General features: G+C 34.1%; 1 protein-coding gene across 1 annotated transcript; it reads right to left on the minus strand.

Annotated features, from left to right (window-relative positions):
* Positions 1 to 854: 854 nt before the first annotated feature.
* On the minus strand, positions 855 to 11,508 carry LOC132177044 (alpha-amylase 3, chloroplastic-like). The gene is made up of 13 exons (XM_059589253.1): positions 11,177 to 11,508; positions 10,532 to 10,662; positions 10,313 to 10,367; positions 10,088 to 10,207; positions 9,837 to 9,957; positions 8,812 to 9,167; positions 6,985 to 7,640; positions 6,448 to 6,637; positions 4,033 to 4,139; positions 3,135 to 3,384; positions 2,404 to 2,526; positions 1,780 to 1,947; positions 855 to 1,448 (listed from the first exon to the last, which is right to left on the minus strand). The coding sequence occupies exons 1-13, from the start codon at positions 11,441 to 11,443 to the stop codon at positions 1,290 to 1,292; spliced, it is 2,703 nt and encodes a 900-aa protein (XP_059445236.1). The 5' UTR covers positions 11,444 to 11,508; the 3' UTR covers positions 855 to 1,289.
* Between the last annotated feature and the right edge of the window lie 3,425 nt (positions 11,509 to 14,933).

Here is a 14,933-nt window from a genome sequence, read left to right on the forward strand (position 1 = left end):
AAAATAATTTGGATATGAACAGAAATAACAGTGGAAGAGTATAATCATAAAACAAAAATAGAAAGTTTTCGTTTGGGGCCTCGGCCCAGGTGGTGATTCTGTGTGTAAGCCCTTTTGGTGAGCTTGGATTATTGAGGGGAAGTGTTCACACGTGCGTGCTCTTTTGGTGAGCTCGGGTCCTTGGTTAGGTACGAGCCCACTTTCGGCCCCTGGATCCTAGGCCTGGGTCCATTTAGCCTTGCATTAATCTAGTCATTCCAAACAATTATATTGCTGAGGTTTTGCTTTCGGGTAAACTGCTTTTGGGTATATTATTGTTCTATCATGGTGGATCCAATTTTAGGCGATTTTTTTTTTTCCCAATGAGAACAATTAAATATGACAGCTTTTTTTTTTTTTCCCCTTTTTTTTCCTAATATCCACCCACTCGATCATTCTATTAAATTTACATTTTGTTCAAAATTCATGTGATTCACGTACATTTTGAACTGAGCATGTTACATGCATTTCCTCCTGACTCCTGAGTGAGATAACTTTGTCCATTAAATATAATCATCTCTAAAGCATTCCCAATGGAATAGCCAAATGTTACTTTTATCTAGAATAGCTCTTCAAATGTTCAAAAAACCTCCCACATTGGATGAGCCAAAAATATATGTAAAATAGATATTTGATTAGAAGAGCTAAAAAAAAAGTTAAAATGTAGCAGCACTTTTTAAGGGAGCCATTTTATTTTTTAGTGTTTCTCTCTCCTGCTTTATCTTTTTCCCAAATCTTTTCCCACCTTTTTTTTAGAAATATAGCTAATCGGATGTGAAGACACTTAAAAATAGCTTAGCTAAACTAGATAAAAGTGAGTTTTGAAGAGCTATTTTATATAAAAATATGGCTCTTCCATTGGGAATGCTTACGAATTATAGTTTACAAAATTCAATAGGTGTAAGATACAATGATTTTCCTTTGACACATTATTTAAAAAAATGTTTCCACGAGATAATACAATTTAAGTAGTAAATGTAAATTAAAGGTACGTCTCTACCCCACGCCCATACATGCTACTCCCCTATCATCCCTTAGTGAAGTTGCTAGCAACCCTCTGTCAGGAAACGCACGGTATGAGCAACATCAATGGAGGTTCGCTGCCGGACCACCGTCACGAACCAGAATATTATCCTTTCAGGTGCTCTAGAATTTGCTTGGTAGAAAAAATGATGAAAACATGCCGTGGAAACCTTCTGTAACTGACTTTATACGCTAAAAGATATATGATTGAAATAATTTTGATTATATCAAGATGCTTCCCAGACCTTGTAATCTTTTCCCTCAGTAGCGAAAGACCACCTCTGGGGCCCGCTTGGGGGTTCATAATGACCTGGTCCTATCTTCACTGCAACTTTTTCACCAATGATGGCCGCATACACGTCCCTTTCAGCTTTAATAATTTGGATCTAGATGAGGCAATATCACAAATGAAGTCAATATTTTGAAACCTTTTCAATTTTCATCAAAAGACTTGGCTTTTAAATTGCCCACTTAGAGCAACATCCTGATTTCATTTGGAAATCATAAGCAATAACTGTGAATTTGGTGCCAAGAAAAGAGAGGAGGAGACATTTTTTTCACTGTTTTAGTTCCCTAGATCAGTATGATTTTGACTACTTTTATTCTTCAGTTCTTTCATATTTAACTAGAAAATTCGAATGAACATTTTATTTTCTTTGGAAAGTTTTCCATGCACATCATGATGTTCAACAATTAAAGCCAATGATCGACACTTACCGTACTGCGACAGTGGATATTGTTCCGGTTCCTGAGAGAGATTAAAGCTCCTATTTCAGATCGGTAGTGAGAGAAAATATGGTCATAGAACACTGAAGGTGTTCCTGGATGAGTCAGGATGTAAGCATATCCTTGCATTTCCTTTCCACATGGGAATCTCCAATGACCCTGCAGAAGAGAAGAATATAAAAGGGGTAACATATTTGAGCAAAATAACACTCCCAATTCAAAGTTGAGACAATAGCATCATAAAAGAATTCAAACAGAGTCTTGTTCTTTCCTACTTCCTAGCACAAGTGGGAGAAAATTTTAAAACCTGATCCAAGATTTGTGGTAATGTTTCCACAGATTTACAGAGAGCACATCCAAGGACATTATTTAACAGAATTTACAGATTCCCGTGAGACCTTAACCAAAAATGACGAGTACCCCTTATTTTGGAGACCAAGTCATTGTAGAAAAAGCATATTCTCAGATAAGTCTTATCGCACTATGCTTGTATCACTTTTCTACTTGCCTGTTAGTTTGTTCGTAAGCTGTATTGTTTTTCATTCTTCAATAAAAATATTTATCCGCAGAAACAACATGCAGATACAATGGACAGTTCAAAATGGATGTTCAAACCTGAGTAGAACCAGTATCATGATTCTCTATAAAGGTAACAGCACGTGATGGCCACCATCCAACAACCCCAGGAGGCTTTCCCTTTTGATCAGATAATCGCCAATATTCACATCTTTCCAGTGCCTAGATAAAATAAATGTACAATGTAAGTATATAACGTCCATCTTATAATTGTACCTTATAAGAAAGGCCATTACCCAGTATAAGTGACACCAAAGTGGAGTCAGGGTTGCTGAGATATAATTGCACCTTATACACATACATAAGTAATACTTCACAGAAGAATCTAGGTTCTCAAGTTAATAGGTGAATCAGGAGTTCTGGAAAGCTGGCAATTTTCTTTGATCATGCAAACCTGTATATATATATATGGATACAGCTTCTGTACGAAGAACCGTGAAGAATAGTGGCATAACTGCAAGCTATAGAGCCTATGATATGATGAACTCTTTGTCAATTCATAGATACCAAATCACTTCATTGTAGTTTTTTTTAATTAACAAATGAAGATACAAGTTGATAAAATCAGCACAATCTTAATAAATTAGATTCAGGATCCTATAATTAATTGTAGTATTTTTCACTTAAAACGGTAATTGAGACACTTATAATGATATCAAAAACAAAATTAACTTCAAATTTGTTAAGGCCATATAAAAAACAATAAAATGCCACAATATTCTCTAATATTCCAAATACCCCATCAAAGCATTTTCTAGATGGACACTTACTGAATGAAGAATCCCTTTGGTCGTGACATCAAATGCACCAGCAGTTCCATTAGTTGCATTAATCCAGTCTATAATTCGCTGCCTATGTGCATCTTGATTGTGATCCATTTCACCATACGTATAACTGAGGGAATCCCAATACTCTCCAACAGCAAAGAAAGGTTCACTTGCTTCCAGGTAGTCCTTGACATAACCACCCCAAAATCCTCTGACAAAGTCAAGCCTCCACCCATCATACCCAATTTCATTCCTGCAGATGACATTTTGAAAGTCAAACTACATAAGCAAACCTTGAACACACTGTTATTTACAGAAGCAGAGTTTAAATACGCAGCAGAGAGAAAATGATATCACGAGATAAGAAGTAAACCTCCAATCATATTCTAAAAGAATGAAGGTGCAACTGACTTCAGAACATCATGAGATAAGAGAGATACATATGAGAAAATTATGAGACACATTCAAGTCATAGATTTTTGCAGCTATGTTCACTTAAGCTTTATAAGGTTAAGGAAGATTTTGCGTCATCAATCCAATTAACTTGAAACCAAAAAAAAAAAGAAGATGAATAACTTCATGGAGATCTATGGGGCATAGCAGCCATGAGTCCTCCTCTTACGCATTCACTTTTTTCTGAAGAAAACATGGTGCTCGCGCTGTTGTCAAGAAATTAGGATATTGGCTCAAAGGAAACTAAAAGAAATGCTTTCAGACGCCCCTGAGGGTGCTATGATCAAGAATCAACTCCAGCTTTGAAGGAGAGATTTAGCTTGTTGATCTACTTAAGGATTATTTGGACATGTCTTCCTCTTAAACGTAGTTTTTTTACTCTATGGATAAGATTTTTCCCTCAAAAAAGTTCCTCAAAAGTTTCAAGAGATCAGTCCAGACTGCTCACCTTAGCCAACATAACCATTCTCTGATATCCTTCCTCACAAAATCTTGTGAATGATCAATATTTGGAGCAGCGTGGAAGTTATCTCCGCTACTCTTGTTGCCCCTGCCCTGTGACATAAACAAGGTCTTTATATATCTGAGAACAAACACTTGGCATGCTGCCAAGAAAGAAAAGATGTACATATAGCATAGGCACATAGTCTCAAGGAACAAATCAATCATGCATATCTAACATAGGATTTTTTTTTAATAAGTAAATGGAATTCATTAAAAACGTAAAGGCACAACCCAAGTACATAGGAAGTATGCAAGAAAAACACCTAACTAGAAAAAAAAAACAAATATCTAAAAAATCATAAAAACTAGAAAAAAATGAAAGCAATCAATGGCAGCCGTCCGATGGTAGAGGGTGTTGAGAAAAAATGCATGTAATTCCACCACCATCCTCCCATGATCTACATGACTATGATAGTTTCATTCTCTTCAGATACGCTGCATTAAATAGGCCGGAGCCATCTTCCACACTGCTACAAAACGAAAACCACCTATCTGCCAAACATAGGTTGACAATCTTGAAAGCTGCAAGGTTGCTTGATTCCATTGCATTTGCAATTTTCATTGTCGGTCTGAACTTTTTAAATCATATAAACAGTACAGATTAAGCCTGTCAAACAAGCCTGTAACCTCCTATTTCTAGAAGAATGAGTCAGACAAATATATCTTTTCTTTTTTATTTTTAGTCAGAAAACAAGATCTACTCACTCAGCTACAACTGCTGTTGCTGCATTGGCCAAGCTATGAGAGAAGAATTACAAGCATACACCTAAGGTAAAAGAACATCTACAAGGCATTCCCAGGTTTACACACCAGTATACATGAAGGTCAATCCAGATAGTCAAATCATAAACTAATTCTATTCATTCTGTGAAATTGCTGTTGTTAGTACTACTACTATTCAATTCAGAAATTAACACTGCCGCAACTACTATTACTACTGCTGCTAGCACTATTGTTGCCGTAATTACTGCTGCTGCCAACAGAAGAAAAAAAAATGATCAAGTAACATCTACTTAAGCAGATTTTTTCATCTAGTTCTATTGACCAAAAATTTCCACATTTTTTTACAACAAATATTCATGTCAAAAGAGGTCTTTCTGGATAATATATTTATCAAACAATTCCCTTGTTGGTCAATGAACCAAAGAGCTCCTTCCTCCAACATTCCCAAAACAAAATCCCAATAAAAGTATCTATCTCTTGTTCCCTCGACTTTTTGGAATCTCTCATGACAAACACATGACAAATATGAAAACACAGTCCTTAATTAGTAAGCAATTCTATTGTGAAATAAGGAGAGCCTAAGTCATCAATTTTTCAAGCATGTTATTGAAGACAAAGGGTACAGAGTAGGATAAATGTCAAAAGAAATGAAAAGGCAAAGCACTGTCAACAAAACAAGAAAATTTTCGTCATACATTGTCCCATACTTATTTCTTTTATCAGCATTGGATTCTAGAATACCACAAGAAGCCTGGCCCAAATAACCAAAAATTAACTTTTGCAACCTTAGGATTAATGCAACATATCTATAGTCTCATTCTGTTTCCGTGCACAGGGAAATTCCTTATTAATTCCTCAAAATTCAGCAATCTAAGCATCATAATTCTCAAATAATGAATCACCTTTGACTAGAGTATTAATTAATTCATTTTCCCCCATTGTGCATAGCATCTTACAGTGCATTTTGTATACTCCATGTGTCCCTGAGTAGCACTTTTGCTTTTAATGAAATTCATTACTTATCAAAAAATAAATCTTCTAGTGCATTAAAGAATACAATGAATATCAAAAACACAAAAGGTATTAAAAATAAAAATGATAAAATCAAAGACCACGAAAATGATACATAACAGAAGTATTCATCTTCATGAAATATTCTCTTTCAGCTATTATTTTCTTTGCATGGTTTTAAATATACATAGATATGCAAGTACAATCATTTAATTGTTTTCTATGACCATCTGTAATTGTACCTTCTTTTTTTTCTTTTCTTTTCTCTTTTTTTGCGTGGGGGGGGCGGAGGGGGGTTATTGCTAACCACAAAATCTTAGCATCATAAGAATAAAATTCCAACATTTCATAAATCTTTGATGTGTTTGCAAATATTTGGAGAAGAATAGATGTATGTTTCCCTTCTGGTATTAAGAATTAAAAAATGGCATCAATTCTAAGCACTGTAAAAGAAAGTAGACTTTTTAGTAGAGAAAGAGCAGAAGAACATAGTAAATCTTTGTTTTTCAAACTTAGAGAAGCTGAAAGACAATGATGCAACTTTGTCTTAAAAAGCATTGCCAAAATAATTTACAAAGACCGTTAATTTTAAGAAAAGATCGGTAACTATGGAAACATAAAGTACCTGAAAATGGGGGTCATCTGCAACAACTGCACGATCATCCCAATTTAAACGACCACCAAAGATATTCCAAACACCATTCTTATTCTGATGTTGTGCACAGCGGTGATTCAAGACAACATCTCCCAAGGCTTTCATTCCAGCTTCATGGAATCTCTTCACAACTTCTTTCAGCTCATCAATATTTCCATATCTGATTCATATACCACAACAACAAAAAAAATATATATAGAAAACAAAATAGATTTTTAAAGATGACATACCTCAACTCACTAATGATAACTAAATGTCAACCAAGTAATCAATGATCAACAAAGTTAGAAAGTACAAACAATTATGCTCATATATAAGCATAAATCAAGAAAGCAGATGTCCCTCAAGTGTGTAGTACCCTCTTTTTCTTTTTCTCAAAGAAAAGTTTTCAGTTATAATTAATGAAGGTTCGAGAGCAAGCTGAGAATTCTTTTGCATAAAGACCACAACAAATTCTATATGAGACGATAACACAGATTGAATACCTATAGAATTGACTTATAGTACCTGGAATTTAAATTATATAAATCCTGCGGCATGTACCCTTCGGGTGATACAGAATCTGTAGGTGGTGGTAACCATATTACAGTGAAACCAAGCGAAGATAATTCTGAAGCTCTTTCTTTCAGCTCTATGTACCATCTTCCAGATTTATGGGATTCCCAGTTAAACCCTTGGCACAATATCTCAAACCCTGTGCCCGTCCCTGAGCATATTTTGACAGGAGGTTTTAGTTCCTCAGCTTCAACAACAGCTTCCTCCGAGAAAGTTGGAACAGAGCTTCTGAAGACACTATAGGCTTCAGCAGCCAGTTTTTCAATTTCTTGAAGAATACTTTCTTGCGCTTCTTTAGTTTTGGTCTTTTGACTCTCAGATGAAATGTCACTTACCAAGGTCCTTATTTCATTAATTATTCCACTAGTATATTCACTAATAGATCCTTTTTGATTTGCTTCTACATTATTTTCAAGTATCTGTGCACTTTCAGATAGACTCTGTCTGGATTTAGCAGGCAAGCTACTAGAACTTGAGAGGGGGATGTAGAAGTCATTTCCCATACATTTCAACCAAGTATTTTCATTTAGCTTGAGCACAAAAAGAAACCCTTCAAGTCCTTCATCTACAGTAAACAATCCAAAACATCCATCTCCACCCTCTTTTGGCTGCAAAACACATCACCCAAGAAATTAATGTTAAAGAATAAGAAAACCATTCTAAAGAGCTTAAGATAAAAAATTAACACAGCAGAAATGAGGCATCCCAATTCAACATTTTCATAAAAGAATAGCATATGGAAGAAGTCGAGTAGAACTAACAACTCTAATGCAAGTAGTTGCAAGCATAATAATGCCTTCACATCAGACCTTAATATGAGGCCCTGTCAGCATAATCTATGTATCCATGTATTACTTCCACGGATAATACATAGGCAAATGTGTCATTGAATAAATTTTTACAAAAAAAATCGTCCCATATTCTAGCAAAAGCATGTTTGCAGATATGAAATCATATCTCCCAAGTTCGTAGGTATAATTATGCTTCACAACATAAAAATATGCTATGCATGAAAGACTAGTTCTATCAGAGATAAATAAGAAGTAAAAAGACCTGAACGTCACATAGGGGGGAAGGAGAAAAAAATATGACGGTTACACGATTGAGAAAGCACTTGCACTCTAACTCCATAAAATACCAATTAATTCCTTATCCTGTAGCAATTACAGAAAACTGTTCCTTTCAGCAAAACTCAGCTTCTATAGTGGTTTCACAGAAAAGAAACATTCCCACATTAGAAACGTTTTTGAATGAACTAAAAAACAGGGAGAGAGACAGAGAGAGAGGCACAAAAAGTTGACAAGCTTAACAATATTGTGAGGGACCTGATGGTTATGCCGATTTAGTATACTTACATATACATATGTTTGTCTGTCTCTCTGTCTGTATGTTGTGTTTGACAAGTAAAGGACAATTTAGTTAAGAACATGGAATGGCCTCAAGTATATAGGAGTTTCTTCTAAAATTACACCAAGGCTCAGAGAATCAAGAAAGTCCAAAAAAAAAACAAAAAAAAAAACAATAGGATGGAAGGCTATTAAAGCAAGTCACCATTCATACAACAATGTTAAGAAAAAAGGTTGTTAGAAGTCCAATTATTCCTCTAGCACCAAATAATCAACATAAGGTAAAGCTGGACGGCATTCCAAATCAAGCTGCTTTTATGGCAGCCATATATATGAAGTCAATATATTATCAGCAAGAATAGCACCAGTATATATTGAGAATAAAATTACATTTGCCAATATGTCAGTGAGGGAATATATTTAAATGTTGTACCTGTAATCGAGTCCGCAAAGCCTTGTTCTTGAAAGCCATTGTATCTGGTGGATGTGGGGCAGCTGGAATTTCCCACTTTTTGGTATCATCTCTGCAAACTCCCCAGTGAATAACAACATTTCCAGGTAGATCAGTTTCTACATATAGAATATTTTTAGATGTCTCTGGGCACTTTCTAACATTAACAGTGACTGAGTTATCAATAGCAACTTGTTTTGCAATAGGCTGCTCTTCACTGAACCCTTCTAGGCTCCAACTTTCTTGTTTAAGGTCTCTGGATTCAGTGCTGCTGCCTGCACCATCAGTATGTGACGCTTCTGTTTTATGGAGCATTTTAGATAGTGGCCCCAAAGCCCCTAGGTTAAAGAGGAGCCAAGAAACTGTCTGTCAGATCATGATTGAACATAGAATGGAGAGGAGAGGACAGTTACCGGGAAAACTGTCAAAGATCATAAACCACCCACCCATGATACACCTCCCCTCCCAAATCTATAACAGTAGGCACAAATGGAGTCTACAACTTAGCTGCAATTAGGCTACTTGGCTCGATGTTCCAAATTGATTCATATATGGAATGTATATAAAAAGCAGTGTTTGGGAAAAAATCAGGTTTCGGTCTTCAACAGATTAATAGAAAACATAATTCAAGTCAGCATGAGCTTATCTTAAATATAAATAATGGAAAGAACAAAGAGAGAAAATATATGCTAGAACAGCATCTAATTCCTTCATATAAAAAACAAACTGCATCTAAGATCAAAAGGATGATACAAATGAGTTGCACTACTTTTATTGCTATCGCCTCTGTCAGTCCATCCCGCAAAAGGATCTCAGTAAGAAATTACCTCTATTTGACAGAACTTCATGGCTTTATAGATATAGAGGACTCAATTAAACTCATATGTTTGCTTAGAAGTTACACCGGTTCTAAAAGAAGACACAAAGTAATTCAGGCTGAAGATAAAAGGTTATGCATGCAACATATCCATAATATTAAACGAGTGAACTGTAATAATTTCTACAACCTTGCCACATATCAATGCTCCTTTTTGCTCCTACCATATTTCTGTCATCTTGAAGGTAGTCTACAAGAGGCACCTTGAAATCTCTCCCCCCGTGCTGATACCAAGCTCCAGTTTCTTCATCCTGTACCATCACCCCCCCCCCCCCCAACAACCAAAGAAAAATAAATGACCAAAGTATATTTATAAACATTAAATAGACAGCAAATTTAACATAACTGACACTGTCAACACTAACTGTTGAAAATCAGAACCTTCAAAACAAAATTTACAGCAGCAATTGCACCATTGGGTTTGAGATCAATCTTCACTTCGTAAAATGTGTCTCCTTCCGGTGACAATGATTTCTTCAAGGGCGTCTCTATTGCATAGTCCTGAAAAGTTTTTTTTTGTTTTTTTTCCTTTTTTATTCATATTCTTATTGGCAATGAAAAAGTGGCTCCATGCACAATCTTAAGAAACCAGTACTTATTACATACCTTGATGGCAATTGAGCCCGGGGGTCGCATTTCAGTAGGAGGTTGATCCCATTCACTGTAAAAATGTATAAATGACTCTTTCTTGATCACATATAACTATCATACCATATACTATGACATTATCAATAAAACAATCTTGAATCCTACGTAAGCTTATTCATAAAGCACGTAATACTTAAATCAAATAATCTAACATTAGAATTTAAAACAGTTGGCTACCTGCCAACATCGTCAACATAAGAAACTCCCCAGTGAAGAATCCATTTCCCAGGAAGATCACAACCAACAGTAAGCTCCCAATTCCGATTATTCTGCCCATGATCTAATCTGATGAAGATCGTTCCCTCAACCTACCATCCAAGTCAATCATGGGAACCTTTTTAATCAAATTCAAACCCTTCAATTCTGTCAAGCTGCTGAGAAAATAGAGTAATTTTTTAAACAGCATATAATTTGAGTTTTATGCACTTCTTTCTTTCTTTTTTCTCTTGTTAGGTAAAAGTGAAACACCGGAATATAGTGAGACAGAAAAAGTTACTTTCAATTAACATTTACCGTTCCGTTTGATTGCTGAGAAAACAGAGGAAAGAGAAAAGAAAAAAATTTGTCAGAAAATTTTCCCTTGTGGAGGATCCTCAATTAAGCTCTTGAACAACTATTTCAGATGATAGAAGTCGAATTTTTTCATTTTCTTAAAAACCAGAAACAATAAATCCGTAGAGCTTGAAACTTCAATTCCCTCAGTTTCCTCAGCAAGCAAACACGTCAATTTCATTTCCAACACTTTCTCGGGAACCAAACAGAAACCACACTCTCACGCAAAACAAAAATAAGAATTATTTTTTAAACAAACAAAAATCGAACCGTCTCAGTTCGCTTCAGAGGGAAAGTCTCCTTGAAGAAGGCGTCGGTGGATTTGACGGTCTCAACGAGAGCGGTGGAGCTAGCTCTGACTCTAAGAGCGTGAATCTTGGGAGGCCTGAAGTTGCAGAAGCTCCGGGCCTGGAAGACCAGCTTGTGATTCGTAGAGCAATTCCAGGAACACGGCTTGAAAGCCTTGGATTTCGGACCGTACCTAGGACCCTCACGACGACACTGCCGGAGCAGAGGCTCTATGCTAGCGGTCGACATGATTTCCGTCGCTCAGGACAACAGAGCGAGAGCCAGGAGCTCCCACAATTATAGAGAGAAAGAGATGATTCCTTTGCAGTAACTTAAGAGCGTGGACGATAATTTTTTATTTTTTATTTTATTATAAAATAGAGTTACTTTTTAGGATCATTCTATTTTTACATATAATTAATCATTATTTTTGTGTTAATTTTTTATCTACGCCGAATTCCAATCTCGGCCTGTCTTCCCCATTATTTGCTAAATGAAATACATTAATTTTCTGAAGAATTAATTTGTTGGACTTAAGTGTGCTAGTGATAGCTATTGGATACTTGTGAAAAATATCTTCATTTGTTTCGACTTTCCACTCCAAACAAAATGGAACTTGAACTAAAAATTCATGGAATTTTGGCAATATATATATATATATATATATATAACCAAAATGCTCTTCAATATGTTCTTTGACAAAATATCTTTAAAATTGCCATGTACTAGTTGATGCCTTCTCAAAATAATGAAGTAATATATCACAATTTAGATTTTAGAATTACGCCCACGCCCAAATTAAAATAAAACTATTAATTTTTTAACAAAAAAAACTATTTGCAAGACTAGAATAAAAATAAAAAATAAAAATTATATATGTATATATATATATATATAGCATTTGTTTAAAAATATTACATTCTGGTTAATTGCGGAAAAATCTCACTCATCAGGCAATAGATAAATAGTTTCTGGCCACTCGTCTCTCTTTTTGAGTCCACCCAACTTTTTAAAAAAAGAAACTAGCACTTTTTTGTTTTAAAAGTAGCAAATCTATGTAACTTGGGTGGCGGAGAATCGAGTAATCTTTACGTGAACATGACGGGTCAACGTTTATCATCCCGAAAAACAAGTGTTATCGCCAATAACAATTTATAATACTAATAACAAATCTATCCCAAAAATAAAAATATTCAGCCCATCGTGTAATAACGATAAAATATATATATATATATTTTCTTCTTATAAAGCAAATTAACATAGTATATTACATATAGAGATATTCTATCTTTATTTATTGGTGGATCCAATCTTAAAGCATTCTTAACGGATGAGTCAAATTTTTATACAAAATGACTTTTTAAAACTCATTTTATCTAGCTTAATTAATAAATTTTTAAATGCATCTTACATCCTATTAACTATATTTTTATCTATATCATTTAAATATTTTTATTTTTTATTTTTTTATAAGGATTGTATTTTTTTTAAATATCCTATTTTTTAACTTTTGAGAAAAAAAAATGTGGAGAGAGAAATAGTAGGAGAAAATTTTGGAAAAAGAAAAATGTAAAAGAGAAATAACATGAGAAAATTTTGGGAAAAGATAAAACATGTGAGAAAAAAAATAAAAAAAATGAAATGACTCATAAGAAAAGTGTTGTTACAAACTTACATGTAGTATTTTTTTTTTTTTTTCGCTAATCTAATAAAATATCTATTTTACTTCTTTTTTTTTTTTTTAACTAATCCAACGTAAAGTTTTTTACAGATCTGGTTAAACATTTTAAATAAAATTACAATTTAACTCTTCTGGTGGGAATGCCCTTATGTGCTGCGACATATATCTATCAGCCGCAGTGGAGTAAGTCTGGACCACTTCCTCTTGTAGATTGCTTGCAGTCGGCAAAATTGCTTTTCTAGTCATTTTGTCGTTAGGGTGATAACGATGGAAAAAGCATGTCATATTTTCTTGTATTACTATGATTTTTTTTTTTTTTTATCAAAGTATTAATTAAATAATTAAAATTGTTATTTTTATTAGCTTAAACTTTTTAAATAATAGGTTATTTAACATCATATAAAAGATAATAAATTTGAACCTTGACTTCATATTTAATCTTATTTTAATAAAAATTTATATGTTCTTATTACTAGGGCTACTCAAGCGGTACGGTTATACTAACTGCTAACCGTTAACCGCTTTGGTAGGCAGTTATTAAAAACCGCTAACCGCCTTCATTTATATATATATATATATATATATATATATAATATTAATTTTTTCATTTGTATTTAGATTAATGGATTTGAGCTATTTATGATTGTATGTGAAATATATAATGTCGTATGTGATGTTTTGGGCTAAGACTTATTTAAAAACATTGGCTAGCTCAAAAAACATGTTTTTTTCTATCTTTTTTTTGAATATTTTTGCCTTAAACCCTTAAAATAAGCTCATAAAATAGTAAAATTTCATAAAATAAGTCCAAAAAATATGCTAATTTAAGGCTCAAAAACTTAAAAAATTCAAAAGCTCATATAAAAAAAAATAGTTATAAAACCGTTGGTTATTGGATTGAATAACTGCTAATCGTCAATTATAAAATAACTGCTAATCGTCGATTATAAAATAACTTCTAACGTCTAGACAGTTGCAGCTAAAGTTATTAAAAGTTAATAACCATTCAAGACAGTTGCAATTGCGATTATAGTTAATAACTAAATGTTATAACTGTTTGAGCATCCATAATTGTTACTTATTGAGTCAGTGGCTGATTCCATTTCGTAGAAAGTGCATGATTAGTACAACATTGCGAGGACATGGTGCAGTTTGCCAAAAGAAGAGGAAGGATTATCGGATGTCCCGAAGGACGAAGAGGAAGGATTATAAATCAAGAATATAGAACATTGGAATATTCAATAATTTTTAAGCATTTATGACAAATCTCTCCTGACGGTGACGGAGATCAATCAATATGGACAAATTGGGTCCATAATTTCTGTCCCATATGATCACTTAGTCATAAAATAGAAGCCTCTAGGCTCTAGCTATAGGAATTGAAACTTTTTGCGATTGCTCTTCAGCCTAGAGGAAGATCCTTAAAGGAAGATCAAACACCAGAAAAAAAAAAAATTACTGCTTTATTCATTCTACTATTCATGACAAATGGCACCTGGTTAGTGTGGGACCACCCCACGTGGATAAGCACAAAGGGTTTCAACCCTTTGTGTGTCATATAAAAGGAAAAGCATAAAGTTCACGTGAGGCAAAAAGAGTGCGGCGCGCAGGGAGAGAGAGAAAGAAAAAGAAAAAAAGAAAGGGTTTTGTCTTTTTCACATCCGTCAAAGATTGGAGATTTGTTTGTGGTCCAATCTTAATGTAATTTTAGAGTATTGCTCTAACGACGAGTGTTACGTATTGATTGATGTCGATCGTTAAAATTTATCTCCAATCGTTTGGTTGCTAATACCTACTTTATGGGATATTTCTTTATTCTTGTTAAAATCTACTTTAAAATGATGAATTTATGTTTAATTCAATAATGCATGTATTCTTGATACGGTGATAATCTCTAGATATTTCTCTAGGAAAGATAATTATAAACTCATTATTGTTAATAGTAAAATATTTAATTAGATTAGGTCCCGTAGTTTTTATCTTCGCATTTGAAGGTTTTTCACGTAAAAATCTTGGTGTCTTGCTTGTGGGTTTGCTTTATTATTATTTTGCTACTGT

Source organism: Corylus avellana, chromosome ca4 (assembly GCF_901000735.1).
Source record: "Corylus avellana chromosome ca4, CavTom2PMs-1.0".
Classification (NCBI taxonomy): domain Eukaryota; kingdom Viridiplantae; phylum Streptophyta; class Magnoliopsida; order Fagales; family Betulaceae; genus Corylus; species Corylus avellana.